Source organism: Hippopotamus amphibius, chromosome X (genome assembly GCF_030028045.1).
Source record: "Hippopotamus amphibius kiboko isolate mHipAmp2 chromosome X, mHipAmp2.hap2, whole genome shotgun sequence".
Taxonomy (NCBI): Eukaryota; Metazoa; Chordata; class Mammalia; order Artiodactyla; family Hippopotamidae; genus Hippopotamus; species Hippopotamus amphibius.
This window is the reverse complement of record NC_080203.1, coordinates 128,937,717-128,960,153: the sequence shown is the minus strand read 5'-3', so window position 1 is coordinate 128,960,153 and position 22,437 is coordinate 128,937,717. Positions and strand designations below refer to the sequence as shown.

Genomic DNA, 22,437 nt, shown 5'->3' with positions numbered 1-22,437 from the left:
AGAAATATACAACCTGCCAAGACTGAATAATGAAGAATAGAAAATGTGAACAGACCTGTAACTAGTAAAGAGGTGGGCTCTGTGATCAGAAACCTCCCAACATAGAAAAGCCCAGGACCAGATGGTTTCACTGGTGAATTCTGTCAGATTTTTGAGGAAGAATTAATTCAGTTGCTTTTCAAACTCTTCTAAAAAATTGGAGAAGAGGGAACACTTCTAAACTCTTTTATGAGGGCAGCATTACCTTGATACCAAAGCCAGAAAACAACACTACAAGAAAAGAAAATTAGAGGCCAATATCCCTGATGAATATAGATGTAAGAATTTGTGATAAAACACTACAAACTGAATTCAACAGCATATTAAAAGGATCATATACCATGACCAAATGGGATTTATCACTAGGATGCTATGATGGTTCAACATCTGAAAATCAATCCAATATCTGAAAATTAATCCAATTAATGTGATACACTACATTAACAGAAGAATAAAAATCATATAATCATCTCAATAGGTGCAGAAAAAACATTTGACGAAGTTCAACGCCCTTCATGATTAAAAACATTCAACAAGCTAGGATAGAAGGAAATTACCTCACTTTGATGAAGCCCATATATGAAAAGCCTACAGCTACCCTCATACTCTGTAGATCCTTTCTTGCTTTCAAGGATTGGATAAAAGACCTAGGTGTCCCATTGTTTTCCAAAGTCCCTTTGTAGGTACATATGGTTGTGTAAGAGATGTGCTCTTTTTTTCAGGGTGGACACGTCCAGCATGAAATTCGATTCCATCCTATCTCTGTTGGCAGCTGTGTCATCTGTTGCTGTCCCATCCTCCTCCCTTACAGTTGCTCTGCGGTGCCACAGTTAACTTGGCCCTCTTCGTTTCTCCTCTCCCTCGGGGCCCACATACATCATACCTGTTAAACATTGCTTTGAATTGCTGCTACATAACAACCCTTTCAAAAAACCCAGTGGCTTAAAACAATACCCATTCATTTTTCTCACGGTCTACAGGTCAGCTGGGTGGTTTGATTGGGCCAAACGCAGCTGCTCTTGGCTGGGCTCACTCATGAATCTGTGCTTGGCGGGTCCGGGTGATCTAGGATGGCCTCAGGTGAGATGACCCAGCTTGACTCCAGGTGGTCGCTCATGTTCCAGCATCTATCCTAGGCTTCTGCTTGTGGCAGAAGGCCAAGGAAGAAAGCAAAGGCTGCATCACCTTTGGGGTCTAGACTCAGTACATGCATGCTGTCACTTCCACTGCGTGTCCCTGATTCAAGAGCTGGAGACATAGACTCTACCTCTTAATGAAGAGGAGCCGCAAGGTCCCATTGAAAATGCTGTAGATTCCGGGACTGGTAGAGAATCTGAGCTGTTTCTGTGTTCAGTCCACTACATAGATCAGGAGTCAGCAAATGTTTTCTGTAAATGGCCAAGTAGTAAATATTTGAGGCTTTGGGGGCCATTTGGCCTTTGTTATAACCACTCCCCTCTGCTGTTGCAATGTGAAAGCAGCCAGAGACAATACGTAACTGAGCGGGCGTGACTGGTTCCACTAGAACTGCTTTACAAAACCAGGCAGCAGCCCAGGTTTGGCCCACAAGCTGCAGTTTGCTGAGCACTGACCTCGATGACCCAGATCAAGTAGGAATCTCCGATCCAGGAACTAGTGTGCTGTCCTTCCTGAAATCATGAGCAGAGGTGTCATCTGCCAGCAGAAGTGCTCTGATTGGAGAGAAGAAATAAAACCAGGTGAGAGGAGCCAGGGCTCCCCTCTAAGGTGCAAAGGACTATAGTTGACCCTTGAACAACGTGGGAATTGGGGACACTGACCCCCAGTGCAGTCGAAAGTCTGTATCCTGCTCTCTCTGCCTGGAAAACAAAGGAATTGATAAATGATCACCCAGGGGCAGGAAACTGAAACAGTTTGGATAGAATCAGGACTCAAACCCTAGTTCTTTTGATTCCATATATTGTGATCTCTAATCGAACACAAACTTTTCCCCTCACGTAAAGATGTATAAAACGAAAGTACAGGTATGATACTTACTGCAAAAAATCCATGTTATAAGTGGACCCGCGCAGTTCAAACCCGTGTTGTTCAAGGGTCTGCTGTATTCGCATCCCTTTGGGTGCCGTATTGAACTTACACAGGTTCAGTTTATTTCTCAACAAGTCCTTGGAGTTCATTCCTTATTGCTCCTGTGTTTGGCTGGATTCTCATTTCTTATCCATCCATATCTCCCAAATGGATCCCAGATAGAATTCTTTCCACTTTTCTTTTTTCTTTTATTTTTAAAAAAATTTTTGGCCATGCCTCGCAGCTTGCGGGATCTTAGTTCCCTGACCAGGGATCGAACCTGGGCCCTCAGCAGTGAAAGCACAGAGTCCTAACCACTGGGCCACCAGGGAAGTCCCTCTTTCCATTATTTCTGACCTGGAGGCCCTCTTCTGACCCATCTCCTTGTCCTGTCTTTCTTAACCCGAGCTTCAGAAGCAAAGTCACCACCTCCTTCTGGGCCTCCAGGGAAGCCCCCAGTTAGATCTACAGATTAGACCACGTAAGTTTTCCTTTAACCAATTATGTGTCTGATAGTCCTGACCATGACCGTGCTCCATCACAGTTTAAAGATACATTTGTTCTCCAGAGTGACTGTTTCAGCCATTATTGCCTGGAGTTGTTGCTTGACTAGCGATTTGGTTAAATTTCAGGTAACGTGAACTTCTTTTTAGTAGAATGTCCAAGTCTCTGCAGTTCTTCCATCTGCTGGCTCGGTTTTTCTTACACGGGCTCCCCATTGTGAGTCAGCAGCCTGCCATCTTCTTTTTCCCATCAGAGATTTTCTTTACCGCATATAATACAAGGTTATTACCATCTTGTTTTTCTAGAAATGAGAATGAAATCTTTGCTTTCTAATTCTATTCCTTCCCTTTTATTATTGGTTGCTACTGACTTATGCAGCATGTTTCTTCCCTGGGCACTCATCAGTGGCTATAGTTTTCAGCTTGATATGGCTCAGACTTCAAACTTTTCAAGTTGTAAAGTAGCTAAGTTGCGCAGACAGTCAATAAATCAATCACTATGGCCACTTTGTTGCTTGTAAGGTGATTATTCCACTTTGCCTGGAGCGACTTTTCAGTTTGATCAAAATGCAGTTTTGTCAGGTCGTGGTTGAGTCCTCCAGATATAAAAATTCATAAAGCAATGAGAGAAGCCTGTGTTCAAGTATTTTAATAACTACCCTTCACTTCTTTAACCATCTTATTCTGGCACTTTTTGGTCCCCGTGCTATAATTCAAATTTCCATTCTGTGTGCCACAGTAATTTTGATTTAGTGCTTATTCCAACCTCTTGTCTTTGTAAGAGTGGATTATTTTTCTTGCTAACTGGTGGGCAGCATTAGTCCTGCTGCAGAGCATTTTCTCCATGTCCAATTAGTTCCTTCGTGATCTGTAAATCGGGTTCTGATGGTGGTGTAACATGGAAGATGTCTTGGTGTATTTGCAGTTGTTTTCCAGACAAGGGGAGGCAGAATAATGGGAGTGGAATTGTTATCTTAGGCAGGAAAGGAAGAAACCCTCCACTTTGCTACTGCCCTAGCAGCAGGTGCCCTTTGGACGGTATTTTAAGGAAAATTAGACGTGAGTGCCTGCACTGAGGGCTGCTTGCCCTGGCATGGCTCTTGGCTTGTCTTAGTCTGTTCAGGCTGCTATAACAAAATACCACAGATTGGATGGCTTAGAAACAGCAGACATTCATTCGTCACGGTTCTGGAGGCTGGAAGTGTGAGATCAGGGACAAGGTTGCTCCCTGGGGCCTCTTTTATAAGGACACTCATCCCATTCATGAGGGTGCTGCCCTTAGGACCCAATCACATCCCAAAGACCCCACCTTCTAATACCATCCCTTGGGGGTTAGGATTTCAATGTATGAATTCGGGTGGGTGGGGCACACATTGAGACTGTAGCATGGCTCATGTGGCAGGTTGTCCTGCCTCCTTGTCATCCCTGTGGCAACCCCTGCACCCCCGATGCAGAGGACCACTGCCCTCTGCGGATCACCTTGGCTCCCACCAGTTAGTTAAGTCTTGGAGCATTTTCACTCTGCTGTTGCTGTGCTTCTCGAATATCTGCAGTGACAACCACAGAGGCTGCCTGCCTGAGTGATCCGCTTTGTCTCCCCGGAAAACCGGTTACTGCTTTGATGACAGTGGTTTGGTTTTGAGTGAGGTGCCAACCATATTTCCCCCCAGCCCTCGCATTTTGATGCCTCGCTTTTGCACAACGTGAGGTTTTCCAGAAATGTATGTAGTTGACCCTCATTCTGCGCAGTGCCACGTTTATGAATGTGCCTGCTCACTAAAGTGTACGTGTAGCCCCCAGAGGAACACGTGCGGTGCTTGCCAGGTCATCTGCACCATGCACGTGCGGGGTCTCAGAAAGTTTGAGTCACCAGAAATGCACATTCCCAGCCGAGGTTTGGAGAAGTTGGTGCTCTGCCGTCTTGTTTCAGCTCCCAGACTGGAAACAAGTGCCTTTTTCACAGTCTCTTTAGAGCCATATTTTTCATATTTTTGTGCTTTTTTTTTTTTTAATTGTTAATTTTGCTGTTTCCAATGGCCCTGAAACACAGGCGGGAGTACCTGCAGTGTTTCTAAGCGCGAGAAGGCTGCACTGTGCCTTGCGGGAAAATACGTGTTAGAACAAGCTCCCTGCAGCATGAGTGACAGTGCTGTTGGCTGTGAGTTCAATGTGGATGAATCAGCAATATATATTTGATAAGGTGTCTTTAAACAGAACCACATAAAACAAGGTTATGTATTGATTGGTTGATGAAAATGTGACCAGAGGCTCAAAGAAACCTAACCCTGTATTTCTCTTAGGGATGCTGTTTCAGTACTCACTAATTCGGTGGCCATGGTGAATTTATAGCACGTAACTACTACAAATAATAAGAAATTAACATTCATCAGAAAGAAACTCACAGACTTAGAGAAGGAACTTATGGTTACAGGGGTGGGGGTGGGGGAGGGATAGTTAGGGAATTGGGGATTGACATGTACACACTGCTGTATTTAAAACAGATAACCAGCAGGGCCCTACTATATAGCACTGGGAACTCTGCTCAATATTATGTAACAACCTAAATGGGGAAAGAATTGGCAAAAGAATAGTAAGAATTGGAAAAAGAATAGATACATGTATATGTATAACTGAATCACTTTGCTGTACACCTGAAACTATCACAACGTTGTTGATCAGCTATACTCCAATATAAAATAAAAAGTTAAAAAAAAGAAATTAAAGTTTGAATCTCCCCAAAATTCATATGTTGAAACTGAATCCCCAATGTGATGATATCAGGAGGAGGGGGCTTTGGGAAGTGATGAGGTCATAAAAGTCAAGCCTTCATGGATGAGATTAGTGCTCTTATAAAAGGGACCCCAGAGAGCTCCACCAGATAAGGACACAGTGAGTAGATGGCCATCTGTGGACCAGGAAGTGGACTCTCAACAGACACTGAACCTGTTAGTGCCTTGATCTTGAACTTCCCAGCCTCCAGAACTGTGAGAAATAAATACGTGTTGTTGAAAAGCAACCCAGTATGTGGTATTATTGTTATAGCAGCCCATGCTGACTAAGACAGACTGTATGTATCTTTCGTCGCAGCAGAGACACCTATGCTGAAGTAAGACTTTCTTGTACAAGAAAATAGCACACGTGGATTGTTCTGCCAGGTCTGTGCAGATGTCCTGCTTACGTTTCTAACCACAGGTTTTCTCTCACAGGTGTAAGTAGCACGGTCAATGCAGGAGCGATGAGTGGCTCTGGAAACCTGATGGATTTCCTCGACGAGCCATTCCCTGACGTGGGGACTTATGAGGACTTCCACACCATCGACTGGCTGAGGGAGAAGTCACGGGACACCGACAGACACAGAAAGGTATGTGCTGTTCATAAGGATACATTGAGGGGAGTCCCTTCAGGGGGCTTTCATGGGACAGTTCCTGAGCTACTGCTTGGGTTCACGTGTCTCTAGGTTCCAGAGAAGAGAAGGGCTAGTGGGAGAGGCAGAGATGAGGACAGGTAATTATATGAGTAATACCGGGTGCTTTGGCTGGGAGGCTGTGTCATACAGAGGTGTGGTGTGGAGGGCAAGGAGGGGGCTCTGGAACCAGACAGATCGGGTACATCCTGACCCTGATACCTTCAGGCTGGGTGACTTTTGGGGTGCCATTTCTGGACCCCGTCTTCTCATCTGTGAGGATGGAGTTAATTATACCTGAAGATTAAATGAGGCTGTGTGTGTATGAAAGCACATGTTACAGTGCCTGGCGTCTAGTTGGCAATCAATATATATTTTTGTGGGCTACAATAAAGTTACGTACCAAGTGCTATGGGATCATTTAGGAGGGGTAATTAGGGAGGGAGTTTCTAGAGAGGGTGCGATTTCAGTGGGTTCTTGAAGGATGCCTAAGAGTTTGCTAGGCAAAGGAAGGGGAAAGGATTCTTATCAGGAGTGGCACATTTAGGCAGTTCAGGGAGCTCTGAGGTCTGGTGGCAGATTCAGGGAGGGCAGACTAGAGAGGAGTCTGGCCACGTGGGCAATGGGGCCACATTGGGGACGACTGAGTAGACCATGAAGAGGAGTTTGGATTTCCTTTTGCTGGCCACAGAAGACAAGAGAGATGCACTGCCAGGGGAGAAACAGGAAGCTTGGAAATGAGCTCTGGAGAAAGAGGAAGAAGATCTGACAGAGGGCAGTGATGTGCGGCGGGAGAGAGACTTGGTGTCAAGATCCCTCACCGGAGCTATTGCCAGGATTGGGTGGGGATGGGGGGAGAGAATGGGGCCAGGATGACACCCTGGCTGTTGTGAGAAGTGAGTGATACCTTGGACGACAAGAGGGGAGAAAAGGGGAGTGGCAGATATCAGGGGGAGGCCACTGAGTTTGGTTTCAGCCACTGTGAGTTTGAGCTGTTTGCAGAGCCGGCAGCTGGGGGTGGTCTGCGGGGGAGAGAACCCTGTGCAGTTCAAGGGCAGGGCCAGGGCTGTGGTGGAGAATGAGGGGTCCTTGGCATGCGAGTGCGCCCAGGTGGCCTGGGTGTGTAGAGGGAGAGGTCAGGAGCAGTTAGACCCCAGGGCAGTGCCAAGATTTAGTGGATTCGGCGCAGAGGCGGGGGGCGTGTGGGGGGGTGGGGGCCAGTGATGGACGCTTAGAAGAAGCAGGTAGAGGTGACCGAGGGCAGCCAGCAGAGTGGCCACAAGTGAAAGGGGGAGAGAGTGGTGAGGACGGGTCCCCCTCCATGGAGAGATCAAGTCGGAGATGAAGCAGCCCGGAGGGGGCTGTCGGGGACGCAGGGAGAGCAGCTTCAGAGAGTGCGCTGAGTGAACAGTGACTTTGAGAGCATGACCGTGTCATATCATTCCACGCAGTGGCAGGGAAGGAGGCAGAAAGACGTGTAGGGAGTGAGGTAGCATCGAGAAGCTGACGCAGCCGCTTGGCTCCGACCGGGAGGAAGGGGGGAGGTGGGGCAGCCTTCCGTCCGGAGCAGCGGTCGTGGACTGTGGCCGCTGGGCAAATCCAGTGCGGCGCAGGTTCTCATAAGGACCATAAAGACCGGTTCCTTGGCACTTGGCCCCGCCCACGCATGCGCACGCTCTTTATGGCCAGCCTTTTGTGCGACAGCAGCAGAGTCTGGTAGTTGCCACGGAGACTATCGGACCTGCCGAGCTGAAAATATTTACTTTCTGTCTCTTTACAAAAAATGTTTGCCAACTCTTGCTCTAGAGTATTATAAGGCGAGTGATGATCTCAGGAACGCAGGATTCTGTTCATGCAGGGAGGCAAAGGGGTGCTCTTACAGTGTGCGTAGATGGGTAGTCATCTGCCTGGGAAACGGGATCCGGGCTGGCTCGTTCAGCGTTCTTCTGTTAATCACAAACACAGTGAGGTGTCACCTCGCAGCGCTCAGAATGGGCATCATCAAAAAGTCTACAAACAGTAAATGCTGGAGAGGGTGTGGAGTAAAGGGAACCTTCTTGCACTGTTGGTGGGAATGTAAATTGGTGCAGCCACTATGGAAAACACATGGCGGTTCCTTAAAAAACTGGAAATAGAGTCATCATGTGATCGAGCAATCCCACTCCTAAGCATGTATCTGAAAAAACTCCAACTTGAAAAGATACATGCACCCAGTGTTCATAGCAGCACTATTTACGATAGCCAAGACATGGAAGCAACCTAAATGTCCATCGACAGATGAATGGATAAAGAAGATGTGGTACATGTACACAATGGAATATTACTCAGCTATAAAAAAGAATGAAATAATGCCATTTGCAGCAACATGGATGGACCTAGAGATTATCATATGAAGTCAAATAAGTCAGACAGAAAAACACAAATACTGTATGTTATCACTTTTATGGAATCTAAAATGTGATACAAATGAACTTATTTACAAAACAGAAACAATCTCACAGATTTAGAGGAAGAATTTATGGTTACCAGTGGGGAAGGATGGGGGTACGGACACACTGCTATATTTAAAATGGATAACCAACTAGGACCTACTGTATAACACAGGGAACTCTGCTTAAGGTTATGTGGCAGCCTGGGTGGGAGGGGAATTTAGGGGAGAATGGATACATGTATATGTATGGCTGAGTCACTTTGCTGTGCACCTGAAACTATCACAACATTGTTAATTGGCTATATTCTAATATAAAATAAAAAGTTAAAAAAATGTGGAGATCAGGGAAATTTCAAAATAGGTATATGTTTGACTGATCTCACAGGAAATAAGTATTTCCCTGGGAGTATGTTGCCTAAAAAAATAAAATATGATACAAATGAACTTATTTACAAGACAGAAATAGACTCATGGACATAGAAAACCAACTTATGGTTACCAAAGGGGAGGGATAAATTAGGAGTTTGAGATTAACATATATACACTACTATACATAAAATAAACAACAAAGTCCTACTGTATAGCACAGGGAACTATATTTAATATGTTGTCAAAACCTATAATGGAAAAGAAGCTGAAAAAAAATATGTTTGTGTATAACTGAATCACTTTGCTGTACACCTGAAACTAACACAACATTGTAAATCAACTATACTTCAATTAAAAAGAAAAAGTTCTTGCTGTTAACATGTAGCCTGGAAAACAAAAGAAAGAAATGAAATCTTTGTTGAAGAGGATCTTTTTTTTGGGGGGGGATCAAACTCGCACCCCTTGTAGTGCTGAAGTGCAAAGTCCTAACCACTGGACCACCAGGGAAGTCCCGGAGAGGGTCTTTTGTGAACAGACCCTACGATATAAGCTAAAATAGTGATTCATATTCAAAATGGTGACACCAGAGACTTCCCTGGTGGTCCAGTGGTTAAGAATCCACCTTCCAGTGCAGGGGATATAGGTTCGATCTCTGGTCAGGGAACTATGATCCCACATGCTGCAGGGCAACTAAGCCTGTGCGCCACAACTAGAGAGCTCGTGTGTGCACGCACTACAATGAAGACCCAGAGCAGCCGTCCCCCCCCCCAAAAAAAACCCCCAGAAAACCCCAAAATGGTAACACCGAGGTGATGTCTCCCTTCAGAATGGCTTTGGAATAATCAAAGATCAAATCACACTTAGTGAGGTTTCTTTAACTAGTGATTTTTTGGGGGATTCTAATTCTTTTAGACTGTTATGGCATCTTTATAGCTCTGTGAACTAGAAAGCCCATTTGACCATCGTGCTGGGTAACTGAAAGAATCTCGGAAGTGGCAGTCTGGTTGTTTAATTACATTCATTTTCTCAATCACCCTGTTTCCCAAGGAAACAGTTTCACAGAAGGAAGCATGAATTGGAAAGCGTATCCACATCAACGCCGATGTCTTATTGTTTCTAGATAACCAGCAAAAGCAAGGAGTCCATCTGGGAGTTCGTCAAGAGCCTGCTGGACGCCTGGTCGGGCTGGGTCGTCATGTTGCTCATCGGCCTGTTGGCGGGTACGTGCGCTGTTTCTCTCCTGCTCCACGCCAGGGGCTTGTTACTGGAAACATCTAAGAGCGAAACACACGACGATACACTTACCAGAAATCTATCATCTGTAAAGCAAGAAGACCACAAGGCAGGGATGGACCCAGGCACAGTCATTGGAGAGCGGTACCGCGAGAGTGGGTCGGCCCTTTCTCCCCTGTACGAAGGTTTGCTGCCATGCCGTTTCACATTCTGTAGTACTTGGCCATAGAGAAGTCCTATGAAAGGATGGGAACATTTTGGATCTCTAAAAATAAAACATCATATGAGAGTGGCCTTTACTAACAGTGGCATGAATTGTAAACATCCAGAGATGCTCACAGTAACTCGAGACACTGCAGGGTCTGAGGTAGACCTTGGGGAGGTACCTCCAGCCCACGGGTTGTTCTGACCCTCAGGGACTCTGTGTCCTTCATTTTTATAATCCCAACACCATGTTTGAGAGCAGTAGATGTTTCCAGAGCGAATGCATGAGTATCTGGAGGGGATACCCCCCCCCCCTTTTAATAGCAAACACACCAGCCCTCCATGGAAGTTGTTTCCTGAAACTTACTTCCTTTTAGGAGGCTGTGAAGGTTAATGTCTAAGAAGAAAAAAATTTGATCATGCTAAAGAGATTCCCTTAATAAAACCCCTCTGCCTATAGTGACACGATAGTTATGGTTACAGGACTGATCAGAGAAAGACTGTGATACAGGTCGAATATAGTGCCTACTCTCAGAACACCAACGGGGCAGAGAGTGAAATTTTGTGATTAGAGGACTTTGATTTCTGGCTGCCCTGTCACTGGTTACATCTACAATGGTAGGAAGGGGCTTGGTTGCCAGGGAGGGGCTTGGTTGCCAGGGAGGGGCTCCCTCTGCTTGGCTTTCCATAAAGGGCCCAGAAGAGTGCTGCAGGGGCAGTCCTTTCCTTGCAGTCACAGCAGCTGCCTGCCCGTTCCCCCCATCCTGTCCTTCCCCTCCCAGTGCCGCTCCTGGTATATATTGGCAGCAGTGCTGGGAGGGAATTCGAATTCGTGGATATATGGCATTTTGCTACCCATTTGTTTGGCTGCTTCTGTGAAGACCTTTAATGGTAGGCGGAGGGGTTGTTTGCTGTGAATTTTGATGTCTGTCTTTAGACTAGATTTATAAAACTGTACCCTGTGTTATTCTTGGCTCCTTGGGAAGGAGAGATGGATGCGGGGAATGAAGGAATCCGAATCGATAGCCTGGCGTCCTACCAGAGTCACACAGCGTAGATTTATCGGCGAATCTAAGAGCCCGATTGGGCTGTCTTTAACAAGTCAGATACCGGCCAGCTGGCTTCACCATTGATCTGATTTCCATCAGTTTTTCAGGAAGAATCACCTGGGGAATTAAAAAGAAAAATACTGCTGCCCAGTCTTCAATTAAATAGTACCCCTGGAGATGACGCCCTAGCATTGAGTAAAGCCCCCTCCACCGGTGATTCTGATGTGCAGCCAGGGGTGAGGACCGCTGGAGAAGGACAATGCCATGGTCACATCAGCGGATGAACACAGGAGGGAGGCAAGAAAGGGGTGAACTTGACAATGAAGGGGGCTAAAGTGTTCTTTTAATCTGGATGAACCATGAAGGGAAAGCCAGAAGACTGACCCATTCACCTTCCCCCTAGTGGCGAGACCCAAGGGCCCCACTGCCCCGCCTGTCACCTCCTTAGTGTGGAGAGGCCCAAACTGGCTCCTCTGCAGGGCGTTAAGCAGGAGCCACCACTGGGTGTCGCTGTTGTTCCACACAACGCAGTTTTTGTTCAAATGTCATCTTAAGCTTGAGGCGTTCTCTGACCACCTTTTCTAAAAGTACATCTCTCCTTCTCTGAGCCTCACCCCCTCGGCCACTGTATGTATGTATGTGTCTATGTATGTAACAGCTTTATTGAGCTCTAACTCACATACCTTACAATTCACCTGGTTAAATTGTACAACTCGGTGGTTTTTAGTGTATTCATAGAATTTTGCAACCATCACCAAGATCAATTTTAGAACATTTTCATCAGCTCCCAAAGAACCTCCCTACCCTTTACCTATCAGCTCCAGTGCCCCCAGCCTCCTCTCAGTCCTAGGCAACTACTAATCTACTTTCTATCTCTGTAGATTTGCCTATTCTGGACATTTCATAAAATGGAATCATACAATATGTGGTCCTTTGTGGCTGGCTTCTTTTATAGCATAATGTTTCCAAGGTTCATCCATGCTGTCGCATGTATCAGTGCTTCATTCCTTTTTGTTGCCACTGTAGATGGACCACATTTTGTTCCTCCATTCAGTAGTTGATGGGCATACGGGATGTTCCACTTTTTGGCTTTTGTGAATATGCTACTGTGAACATTCATGTACACATCTTTGTGTGGGTATATGTTTTCATTTCTCGTGGGTAGATACCAAGTAGAGGAATTACTTGGTCAGATGGTGACTCTTTGTTTAGCTTTTTGAGGACCTGTCCAACCGTTCTCCTGCACCATTGTAGGAAATGTCTGCCATTGGAATGCGCTGTATTCTCTAGCACTTCTTACCACCTTCTGTGGGAGCCCCTCATTTACTTACTTAGTTTAGTGTCTTTCTCCCTGCACAAGGTGTGATTCCGTGAAGGCAAGGACCTAAGTTTGCTTTGTTCACTGTGAACCCCAGGATGTGGAACAGTGCTTGGCACGTAGTAAGTAGGTGCTCAATAAATAGCCCTTGAGTCAGTGGATGGACCTGACTTTTCTGATTTTCATTCATTTGTTGCTCTCATTTAACATGGATATATAGTTGCAGCTCTCTACCTGACGTGAATGCAACAGTGGCCCTTGCCCACTTAAAGGGGACATAGGCCTGGCCTGATGCCCACTGTCACACACAAACCAGACAAGAGACTCTCCTCTGCCATCACTTATAGACTAGTTGGAGTGTGTGTACACACGTATATAAATATAATCATAAATATAATCATATCAGGATGTGATAAGTATGGTGATGGCGAATGCCTGGAAAGTATACTTAGCTCAGACTTAGGAAATCAGGGAAGGCTTCCTGAAAGAGGTGATATAAATGCCAGCATCTGGAAGATAAATAGGAACTTACCTGGTTGGGGGAGGACAGTGCTGTCTGAGGTGGTGGAGAGAGAAGGGCCTGGTGTGCCCAGGAATACAGTATAGGCAGGGTGTGGAGTTAGTGATGGAGAGAGAAGAGAAAAATGCAGGAATGGCGGTGAGAGCCTGCGCGCTGCTGAGGATTCGGGTTTTCTGGCAAGAATATTTGGTGACTGCTGAGGGAACAGGAGAGTGGCATGGCCAGGTGGCCTGATGCCTTTGGTGTTGATGCCGGTGGGGAATTGTTTTAATAAAGACCCAGTAAAAGTTTGCAAAGTTTGGTGTCCTGAAAGTATTTCCCGCCTTCATAAAAGACTGGAATGGGTTACTCTTAGAAAGAGACCTAAGATGGTCTTCTGTGACCCACTGCACACTCAATTTTATCCCACTTCTATCGGCCTTTAAAGTGGTTATTTACTTATGTAGCTCCTCAGTCCTTTATCCAAAATTTTAAAAATCCAGAAGATCCTAATAAGTGAGATTTTTCAAGCTGGGTTCCATTTGGTGGCAAAAACTTTGTGACGAGGATGTTATAAACCGTTTCGTCTCCATTTTGTCTGAATTGTCAGGTTTCCTGGAGAGATCTTCATGTGTGTGATCCCAGCATCCTGCCCCAGAAGCCCCTGAGGGGGTTACGTCATTTACAGGGTGTGGCTACCACATTTCTAAAACTCGGGAGGGCTGGGTTCTGAAAGCTCCTTGGCCCCAGGGACTTGTGAGAGCCTGACTGAAGCCTCCTGAGGACTGCATAGCGTTGGTCTTTGTGTCTCACTGGGCTGAGCACCACCTGTACCACACCAGGTGCTGTGCTCCTTGCTCAGGTGACCTCAAGACTTGATGAAAGAGGCTTCCTGGGTGCATGGCAGCCGGGGTGCGGGCATCACCTGGCCCTCCCGGCCCACATGCTGCCCGGGCCCTCACCGGCCATCCCTCTGAGTGGCTTTCACTGCTTCTTCCAGGCACCCTGGCCGGGGTCATCGATCTCGCCGTCGACTGGATGACCGACCTGAAGGAGGGCGTCTGCCTGTCCGCCTTCTGGTACAGCCACGAGCAGTGCTGCTGGACTTCCAATGAGACCACGTTTGAGGACAGGGACAAGTGTCCCCTGTGGCAGAAGTGGTCAGAGCTGCTGGTGAATCAGTCGGAGGTGGGTGCAGGGGCGGGTCCCGGCTGGGAGCCCCGTGGCCGGAGTTGGGGGACGTCCATGCTCTCACCTTCCAGTGTCTGTCCCGACCGTTGTCCATGGCTAACATGCGTGCCACTTGCCGCTCAGCTTTTTCTGGCTCTGGGGGTCACACTTCACTTGGAAATCCTTTCCCACTGTTCCATGTGCACAATGTATTTTTTTTAAAAGCCTTGTGTTTGGCTTTATTTTTCTTACTGAGAGTGGTCTCTTGATCACGGTGAAGAAATAGGGTGGGTTTTTATCCCTTCTGATTGAGTAGAAAAGATGTTTTTTTTTTTTTTTTTTTTTTTTTTTCTGGCACACGGGCTTAGTTGCTCCGTGGCATGCGGGATCTTCCTGGAGCAGGGATCGAACCCATGTCCTCTGCATTGGCAGGCGGATTCTCAATCACTGCGCCACCTAGGAAGCCCAAGATGTTGTTTTTTAATAACAGCTTTAGTGAGATGTAATTCATATTCCATGGGGTGTGCACATTAACGTGTACAGTGCAGTGGCTTTTAGAATATTCACAGAGTTGTGCCACCATCACCCCGATCTAAGTTTAGAACATTTTTATCACCCCCGAAGAAACCTGGTACCTGTTAGCAGTCATTCCCCGTTTCCTCCCAAATCCACCAGCCCTAGGCAACCGCTAATCTACTTTCTTGTCTCTGCAGATTTGCCTATTCTGGACATTGTATGTAAATGGAATCATAGAACCCGTGGACTTTTGTGTCTGGCTTCATTCACTTAGCGTAATGTTTTCCAAGTTCATTTGTGTCATAGCATAAATTAGTACTTCACTCCTTTTCATGGCCAAATAACAGTCCATTGACTGGACAGAGCACATGTCATTTCTCCACTCATCAGCTGATGAACACGGGTTGCTTCTGCTTTTGTGCTATTACAAATGATTTTGCTTTGAACCTTTGTCTACAGGTTTTTGTGTGGACATGTTTTCATTTCTTTTGGGCAGATACCTAGGAGGGGAATTGCCAGGTCACTTGGCAACTTCTGTTTAAGCTTTTGAGGAGCTGCCAGACTCTCTTCCAAAGCGGCTACACCATGTTACGTTCTAGCAGCAGCGTGTATGGGCTCCAGTTTTCCCACATCATCACCGACACCAGTTGTTACCTGATTTGGAATGTAGCCCTCCTAGCAGGTGTGAGAACTGTCTCACTGCGGGTTAAGTTATCATCTTCCGATGCCTGTTAGGAACACATCGCACAGGATGTTTGCGGGCCTTCTTCGCTGGGAAGATCCCAGGCCCAGGGGACGGAGCAGTGAAGCACACACCAGGCACTTGCCTCCGTGGCACTCCAAGCTTCACATCCGCATACAGATCTTTGTTCAGGAAAAGGGTTAATTTCTAACTGAATGTAGTGGTTACGGCAATGACTGTGGGTCACTGACAGATCAGAAACCTAGGGGAGGGGGAGCTAGGTTGCTAAGATTCACATTAGGGGGAATGTGAGGACCATTCAAGCTAGAACTGTTCTTGGAAGATAGATGTAATCTCTTTACTCTCCTCCTCCCTCCCCCACTCTCTTTTGCCCGACTGCAGCTGAAGACATTTGGAATGCACTTTGCCGGTGGAGTTGAAAATTAATTCCTTCAAATTTCCGAAGTAGAGCAGAATCTTGAAATCTCGCACGTTCTCAGTGCTCTCCATTACTTCCAAAAATAAATTCTCTACTTGGGGTGGTGGAGGTGGGCAGGCAGAATTGGCTGGGCGCCATGTTTGATTTCTTCTCTCCTACTTTGAGGGGAAATATGGCCGTCCATCTTTCCAGGCATTTCTAAGATTTATACTTGGGTCCAAAGAATTACTGTTAGTAGGGGTGAGACGTTATTTTTAGTCTCCAAAAAGTCCATTTTTCACTGCGTGAAATCTATTCCTCTGCCTGATTTCTCACCACGTTGGGTGTGAGTATCTGTGATTGTTAAGGCCAGAGCTGTCTCCTGGAGCATGTTTTTGCATTTTACAGGCACACACATGGCTGTGTCCATGCCTGGCTTGTAGGGGCCTTCGCTTTCCCTCTCCATCATGTGGGGGATTTAGATGGTGGCAAGAAGCTGAGGCCTGGAGAATCGTCGCCTCCACCCAGCCTCAGTCTTGGAGACCCCAGACTGTGTGTTTGATTCAGAAAGCGTTCCCTACACACCAGATAATTTGGAATATTGGGGTGGGGCCTGAGACTCTGCATTTCCAGCCCATGCCCAGGTGATGTGACGCTGCTGGTCCAGGGACCACATCTGAGTAGCAGTATTCTAAAATGCAGTTCCCACACTTGCTCATTGGCAGCGTGGCTGCGTGTTGCGGCGTGGATGTGGTCTTCATGAAAGCAAAGAGGCCCATCCCCCACAGACGAGACCAAACAAACCTTCCAGGGGCTCGAAGGCAGAATTTTCCATTACACCTTTCATTAACTCGAGCGCACGAAGCAATTAAAACCAAGCCTCATTCCCAGTTTTCATGACTGCTGAGATCTCACCTGGTAGGTGTGTGTACACAGCTCCCAGAGAGGCAGCCGGCGCTGTTTGTGTGAACCGACTGTAGTGATGGCAACCGCTGATGAAACCAGCCCTGCCTCTTTGTGGACACAGGACCGGGAGAGAAGCTGCCCAATCGGGTCAAAGCTTCCGCTCTCACCGCAGAGCAGCAGGCATGTCGCTTGGCTCTGTGATCACTCACGTGTTCTTTCTTGTTCTCTGTCTTGTTTAGGGTGCCAGTGCTTACATTCTGAATTACCTAATGTACATCCTGTGGGCGTTGCTGTTTGCATTTTTGGCCGTCTCCCTGGTGCGAGTATTTGCGCCATATGCCTGTGGCTCTGGTATACCCGAGGTGAGTGGGGACCGGATTTCTTGTGCCAAGTATAAGAATAGCAAGTACTTACGTGGCACTTATGTGCTAAGCAGTGGTTCCAAGCATTGGACATCTGTTCACTTATTTAGTCCTCACAGGGAGCCTATGAGGTAGGTACTATTACTCTTCATTTGATGGTTGGGGAAACTGAAGCACAGAGAGGTTAAGTAACTTGCCCAAAGTCACTAAGCCGGTAAGCTGGGAGTCGAACCCAGCCGTCTGGCTTTATGCTCTGTTGCTTCTCAGATGCTTAAATTCTTGTCTTTGCAAACCAGGCATAACTTTTAACGAAATCAGGGTTCATTAACCACACACACAAATGTGGCACTTTAGTACCTCGTAAGTGTGTCTCTGATAGAATGTGGAAAAGGACAGCAGTGGAGGTTTGCTGCTCAGAAAGTTTACCGGTGAGTAAACTCCCTTGCCACGGTTTGCTCTTCTGGTGGCAGGGTAACAGCAATCTTGAAAAAATGAATTCCACGTTTAGCACATGCGCTGTGAATGCACCGCTGTGAGTTTAGACTTCTTATAAATATTTTTCAGCACTTTCTTGTAACCAGAGTATGAGGGAAGTGACCTCATCGATCAGGAGGAATGCCCGAGACCAAACTTTAAACCAAAAAGGATCTGCTGGGTTAGAATAACGATAATTGAGCCAATTCCCGAAAAGCCCAGACAGTAAAACTTTTAGCCAGAAATCATTTACAAAGTTTTTAGATGATCACTCTAATCAGTGCTGTTCTGTTCTCCTTCAAGTGGGTGCTTCAGCAGCGCCCGAAGACAGTGGAGATGTTGAGTTTATAAAGATGTGAGCCGTCACAGCAGCAAACCCACACTCTTTGGCGGTGCCGCCAATACCGCCGCTAGTTCAGGCAAAGGGCTGGGGTTATTAAAGGATCATTGAAAGGAAAATTCAACATTGTCTTATTCCAGGAAAAGATTAAAAGAAAAAAAGACTATTTCATGCTGAATTTTGGATAGATTACATTAACATGTTGCTGCAGGAGCCTAAAAAATAAGCTGCAATACCATTGTGTTTCCTCAGTACAGCCAGGGCTTCTCTCCGGCACCGTATGCATTCCTAAAAATCACAGCGCCATGCAAAACTGCATCATCAAAACCACAAAGCTTGTGGGGGAGATGGGGTTGGGGCACAGCACTCAGGAACTCCATTAGTGAACATAAAAGAGATGGGAACCTCATAAAACCAGTACAGTTTGACACACGTTAAATGGTTAAGAAAGGTATGACTACTCCCCTAGTGCATGCCTGAGCTGGGAGTCGGCTGAGACATGGGCCTGTGTGCATTTTGTGTATCCCTGCACAGCTAGGTTCAGCCTGCAGTTTTCCCCCTTGTGTTTCTCCCAGATGAAATTGTGCAGAAATAGACGCGAAATTGGCATTATGCTCAAGTTCTGCCCTGATGCATGAATCACATTGGAACAAATTTGTGTTTTTCAAACAAGTGTTTGGGCAGAACTGACTGCATTTTATTGGATGTCAAAGACTGAAGGCACCCAGGACAATAAAAACAACAGATTACTGCTGGCATCTCAGTTTCTGATCCCAGTGCCCAACAGCAGGCGCTTTTGGACTCAAGCCGCCTATCAAAGTAAGGAGATGGCCAGTGGGGAATTGGTGGGAAATTTAAAGCAGCAATAAACGGTGAGGGGGGCAATCCTCGCTTCCCCTTCCAAGAACCAGAGATGCGTGGCTCAGCTCGTAGACAGACAGGGAACTCTATTTGAGAGGGGCTGGCTGGACCTGGTCTTTGTCCAAAGCGGGTGTCTTTATTTGTGACCGCTGAACTCAAATGGAGTAAAATACTCAGTTGAGCATTGTTTCCTGTGTGACAAAGCACAAGGAACACATTGATGTGGATGAAACTCCAAAGAGTGATATCAAGTGAAAAAAGTAAGTTGCAGAAGAATGTATGAAGTATGATTCTACTTATATCAAGTCCCTAAAACAGCCAAAATGAAACAAGCATAGTGTTTGGTGATACACATATGTGCTAAAGCTATAAGGAAAGGCAAGGAAATGATTGAAGTGGGGAGGAGGAAGATTCCACTGAGGAAGCAAACACCGGACTTTCAAAGGTACCTGCTCTTCTGTCCTAAACTTGATAGTGGGTACACGGTAGTGGGTACATTAATATACTTTCAGCTGTATAGAATATGTAACAGATTCTTGTCTCTATTTATAAAAGAGTTCACAACAATCTTTTCAAGTATCCGGAACCCAGTGGAGATTAAGGTTTAGTTATTATGACTCCGTAGTAGCAAATTTTTCACTGTTATTATAGTAGAGCTTGAAATACCTAGCCTAAGGGTGCAGTACCTACCCAATTCTTGGAGGAAAGGGACAGAATAAAAACCAAAGGCAAATAAGTAGTTCGTGGATAAAAAGAACGTCCTTGCAGTCAGAACCCAACTAATCATGCAAACCAACGCCACTCAATTTGAGATACAGGGCTGTTCTTCATTTCAGCAAAGATACTAAATGAGCTCTTTAGAAAATACACTTCCCATCACAGGAGGTGATCTGCTGTAAGCTGTTCCTGGCGTGCAGTGTCAGAGCAAACTGTGAATGCAGCACACGTCTGCACAGTTGAAAAATCGCTCATCCTTGGTAACATTTGCTTCTGAAACATTTAGATTACTTATGATGAAAGTGTTACCCATCAGGGTTCTTGGCCTCCTTAATCAACTGACATTGATCAGAGGCCAGACAGGAAGTTCAGGGAAGACTTTATTGGGGCCCCTTCTGCAGCAGCCGCAGCGACCAAGAACAAGTAACAGGTTCCCTTGCTAGCTAGCTCGCGTGCGGAGCGGGCTGGTTCCTTACATGGGGTGAGGGTAGGGGTGTGTCCAGGGGACCGGGCAGGAGGGGTGGCTTAGGTGGTTTGCCCACCCCTTTGGTGGTGGTGTGTGCGGGGGGCACGCCCAGTACCCTGCTTTTGCTTCAGGCTCTCCGGAGATGGCGTTTGGACTTTTTGGTGTCTTTGTATCTTATTGTCCATAACTTGCCCCAATTGCGCATATGCACACAGTTATTTTTAGTCCCTTATAGTTTCTTTATATTTTATCGCTCAAGGAGACGTTTGTCCAGGAGCAAGCATTGCAGCACTGCAGCAAAGGGTCCCAGGTCCCAGCCTCTCAAAAATTCCTTTGGAAACATTTTAAAAAATACAAATTTAGAGACTGTTTTTTTTTTGTTTGTTTGTTTTTTTGTTTTTTCTGAGTAATAAATGCTCTTGTACCAGCTCCACAAAACTCATTTAAAAGTGCACACTCGGGACTTTCCTGGTGGCACAGTGGCTAAGAATCCACCTGCCAATGCAGGGGACACGGGTTCAATCCCTGGTCTGGGAAGATCCCACCTGCTGCGGAGCAACCAAGCCTGTGCACCACAACTACTGAGTCCAGGTGCCACAACTACTGAAGCCCGGGCACCTAGAGCCCGTGCTCTGCAACAAGAGAAGCCACTGCACTGAGAAGCCCATGCACTGCAATGAAGAGAGCCCCCGCTCGCCACGACTGAAGTCCTCCAGCAGCAATGAAGACCCAACGCAGCCAAAAATAAGTAAAATGCACACTAGTTCTTGAGCTGCAGAACTTAAAGTGAATGATTCTTTCTACTACTATCTGCTTCATTAATAGAACCATTGTGGACCATATAAGAAATCATGTCCTCCTAGAACTTACTTTGAGTTGACGTTTCAGTTCTACACAACGTGAACTCTCTCACAAATGTTTATTTGCTAGAGAGGTTTTAAAGTTACCACCATTGATTGATTTGCGTATATTGAAGAATCCTTGCATTCCAGGGATAAACCCCACTTGATCATGGTGTGTGATCCTTTTAATGTGTCATTGGATTCTGTTTGCTAGTATTTGGTTGAGGGTTTTTGCATCTATATTCATCAGTGATATTGGTCTGCAATTTTCTTTTTTTGTAGTATCTTTGTCTGGTTTTGGTGTCAGGGTGATGGTAGCCTCGTAGAATGAGTTTGGGAGTCTTCTTTCCTCTGCAATTTTTTGGAAGTTTGAGAAGGATAGGTGTTAGCTCTTCTCTAAATGTTTGATAGAATTCACCTGTGAAGCCATCTGGTCCTGGACTTTTGTTTGTTGGAAGATTTTTAATCACAGTTTCAGTTCCATTACTTGTGATTGGTCTGTTCATATTTTCTCTTTCTTCCTGGTTGAGTCTTGGAAGCTTATACCTTTCTAAGAATTTGTCCATTTCTTCCAGGTTGTCCATTTTATTGGCATATAGTTGCTTGTAGTAGTCTCTTCTGATCCTTTGTATTTCTGTGGTGTCCGTTGTAACTTCTCCTTTTTCATTTCTAATTTTATTGATTTGTGTCCTCTCCCTCTTTTTCTTGATGAGTCTGGCTAAAGGTTGATATGAATCACAGCAAGCTCCTTTTTGACCCACCTCCTAGAGTAATGGAAATAAAAACAAAAATAAACAAATGGGACCTAATGAAACTTGAAAGGTTTTGCACAGCAAAGGAAACCATAAACAAGACAAAAAGACAACCCTCAAAATGGGAGAAAATATTTGCAAGTGAATCAACGGACAAAGGGTTAATCTCCAAAATATATAAAGAGCTCATGCAGCTCAATATCAAAAAAACAACCCAATCAAAAAATGGGCAGAAGCCCTAAATAGACATTTCTCCAAAGAAGAGATACAGATGGCCAAGAGGCACATGAAAAGATGGTCAACATCACTAATTATTAGAGAAGTGCAAATCAGAACTACAGTGAAGTTATCACCTCACACCGGTCAGGGTGGCCATCATCAAAATACCTACAAATAATAAATGCTGGGGAGGGTGTGGAGAAAGGGGAACCCTCTTGTACTGTTGGTGGAAATGTAAATTGATACAGCCACTATGGAGAACAGGATGGAGGTTCCTTAAAAAACTAAAAATAGAACTACCATATGACCCAGCAATCCCACTCCTGGGCATATACCCTGAGAAAACCATAATTCAAAAAGACACATGCACCCCAATGTTCACTGCAGCACTATTTACAATAGCCAGGTCATGGAAGCAACCTAAATGGCCATCAACAGATGAATGGATAAAGAAGATGTTGTACATACACAGAATGGAATATTACTCATCCATAAAAAGGAACAAAATTGGGTCATTTGTAGAGATGTTATACAGAGTGAAGTAAGTCAGAAAAACAAATACTGTGTATTAATTCATATATGTGGAATCTAGAAAAACGGTACAGATGAACTGGTTTG

General features: G+C 45.7%; 1 protein-coding gene across 3 annotated transcripts in view; it reads left to right on the top strand.

Moving 5' to 3' along the window:
* Positions 1 to 22,437, top strand: part of CLCN4 (chloride voltage-gated channel 4) — a 73,225-nt gene that overhangs the window by 29,083 nt on the left and 21,705 nt on the right. For all 3 annotated transcript variants that reach the window (XM_057719111.1, XM_057719112.1, XM_057719113.1), the window contains exons 2-5: positions 5,795 to 5,949; positions 9,912 to 10,011; positions 14,095 to 14,282; positions 17,026 to 17,148. In XM_057719111.1, the coding sequence (XP_057575094.1) occupies positions 5,824 to 5,949; positions 9,912 to 10,011; positions 14,095 to 14,282; positions 17,026 to 17,148 (537 nt within the window). In that variant the 5' untranslated portion in view covers positions 5,795 to 5,823. The remainder of the gene's footprint in view (positions 1 to 5,794; positions 5,950 to 9,911; positions 10,012 to 14,094; positions 14,283 to 17,025; positions 17,149 to 22,437) is intronic.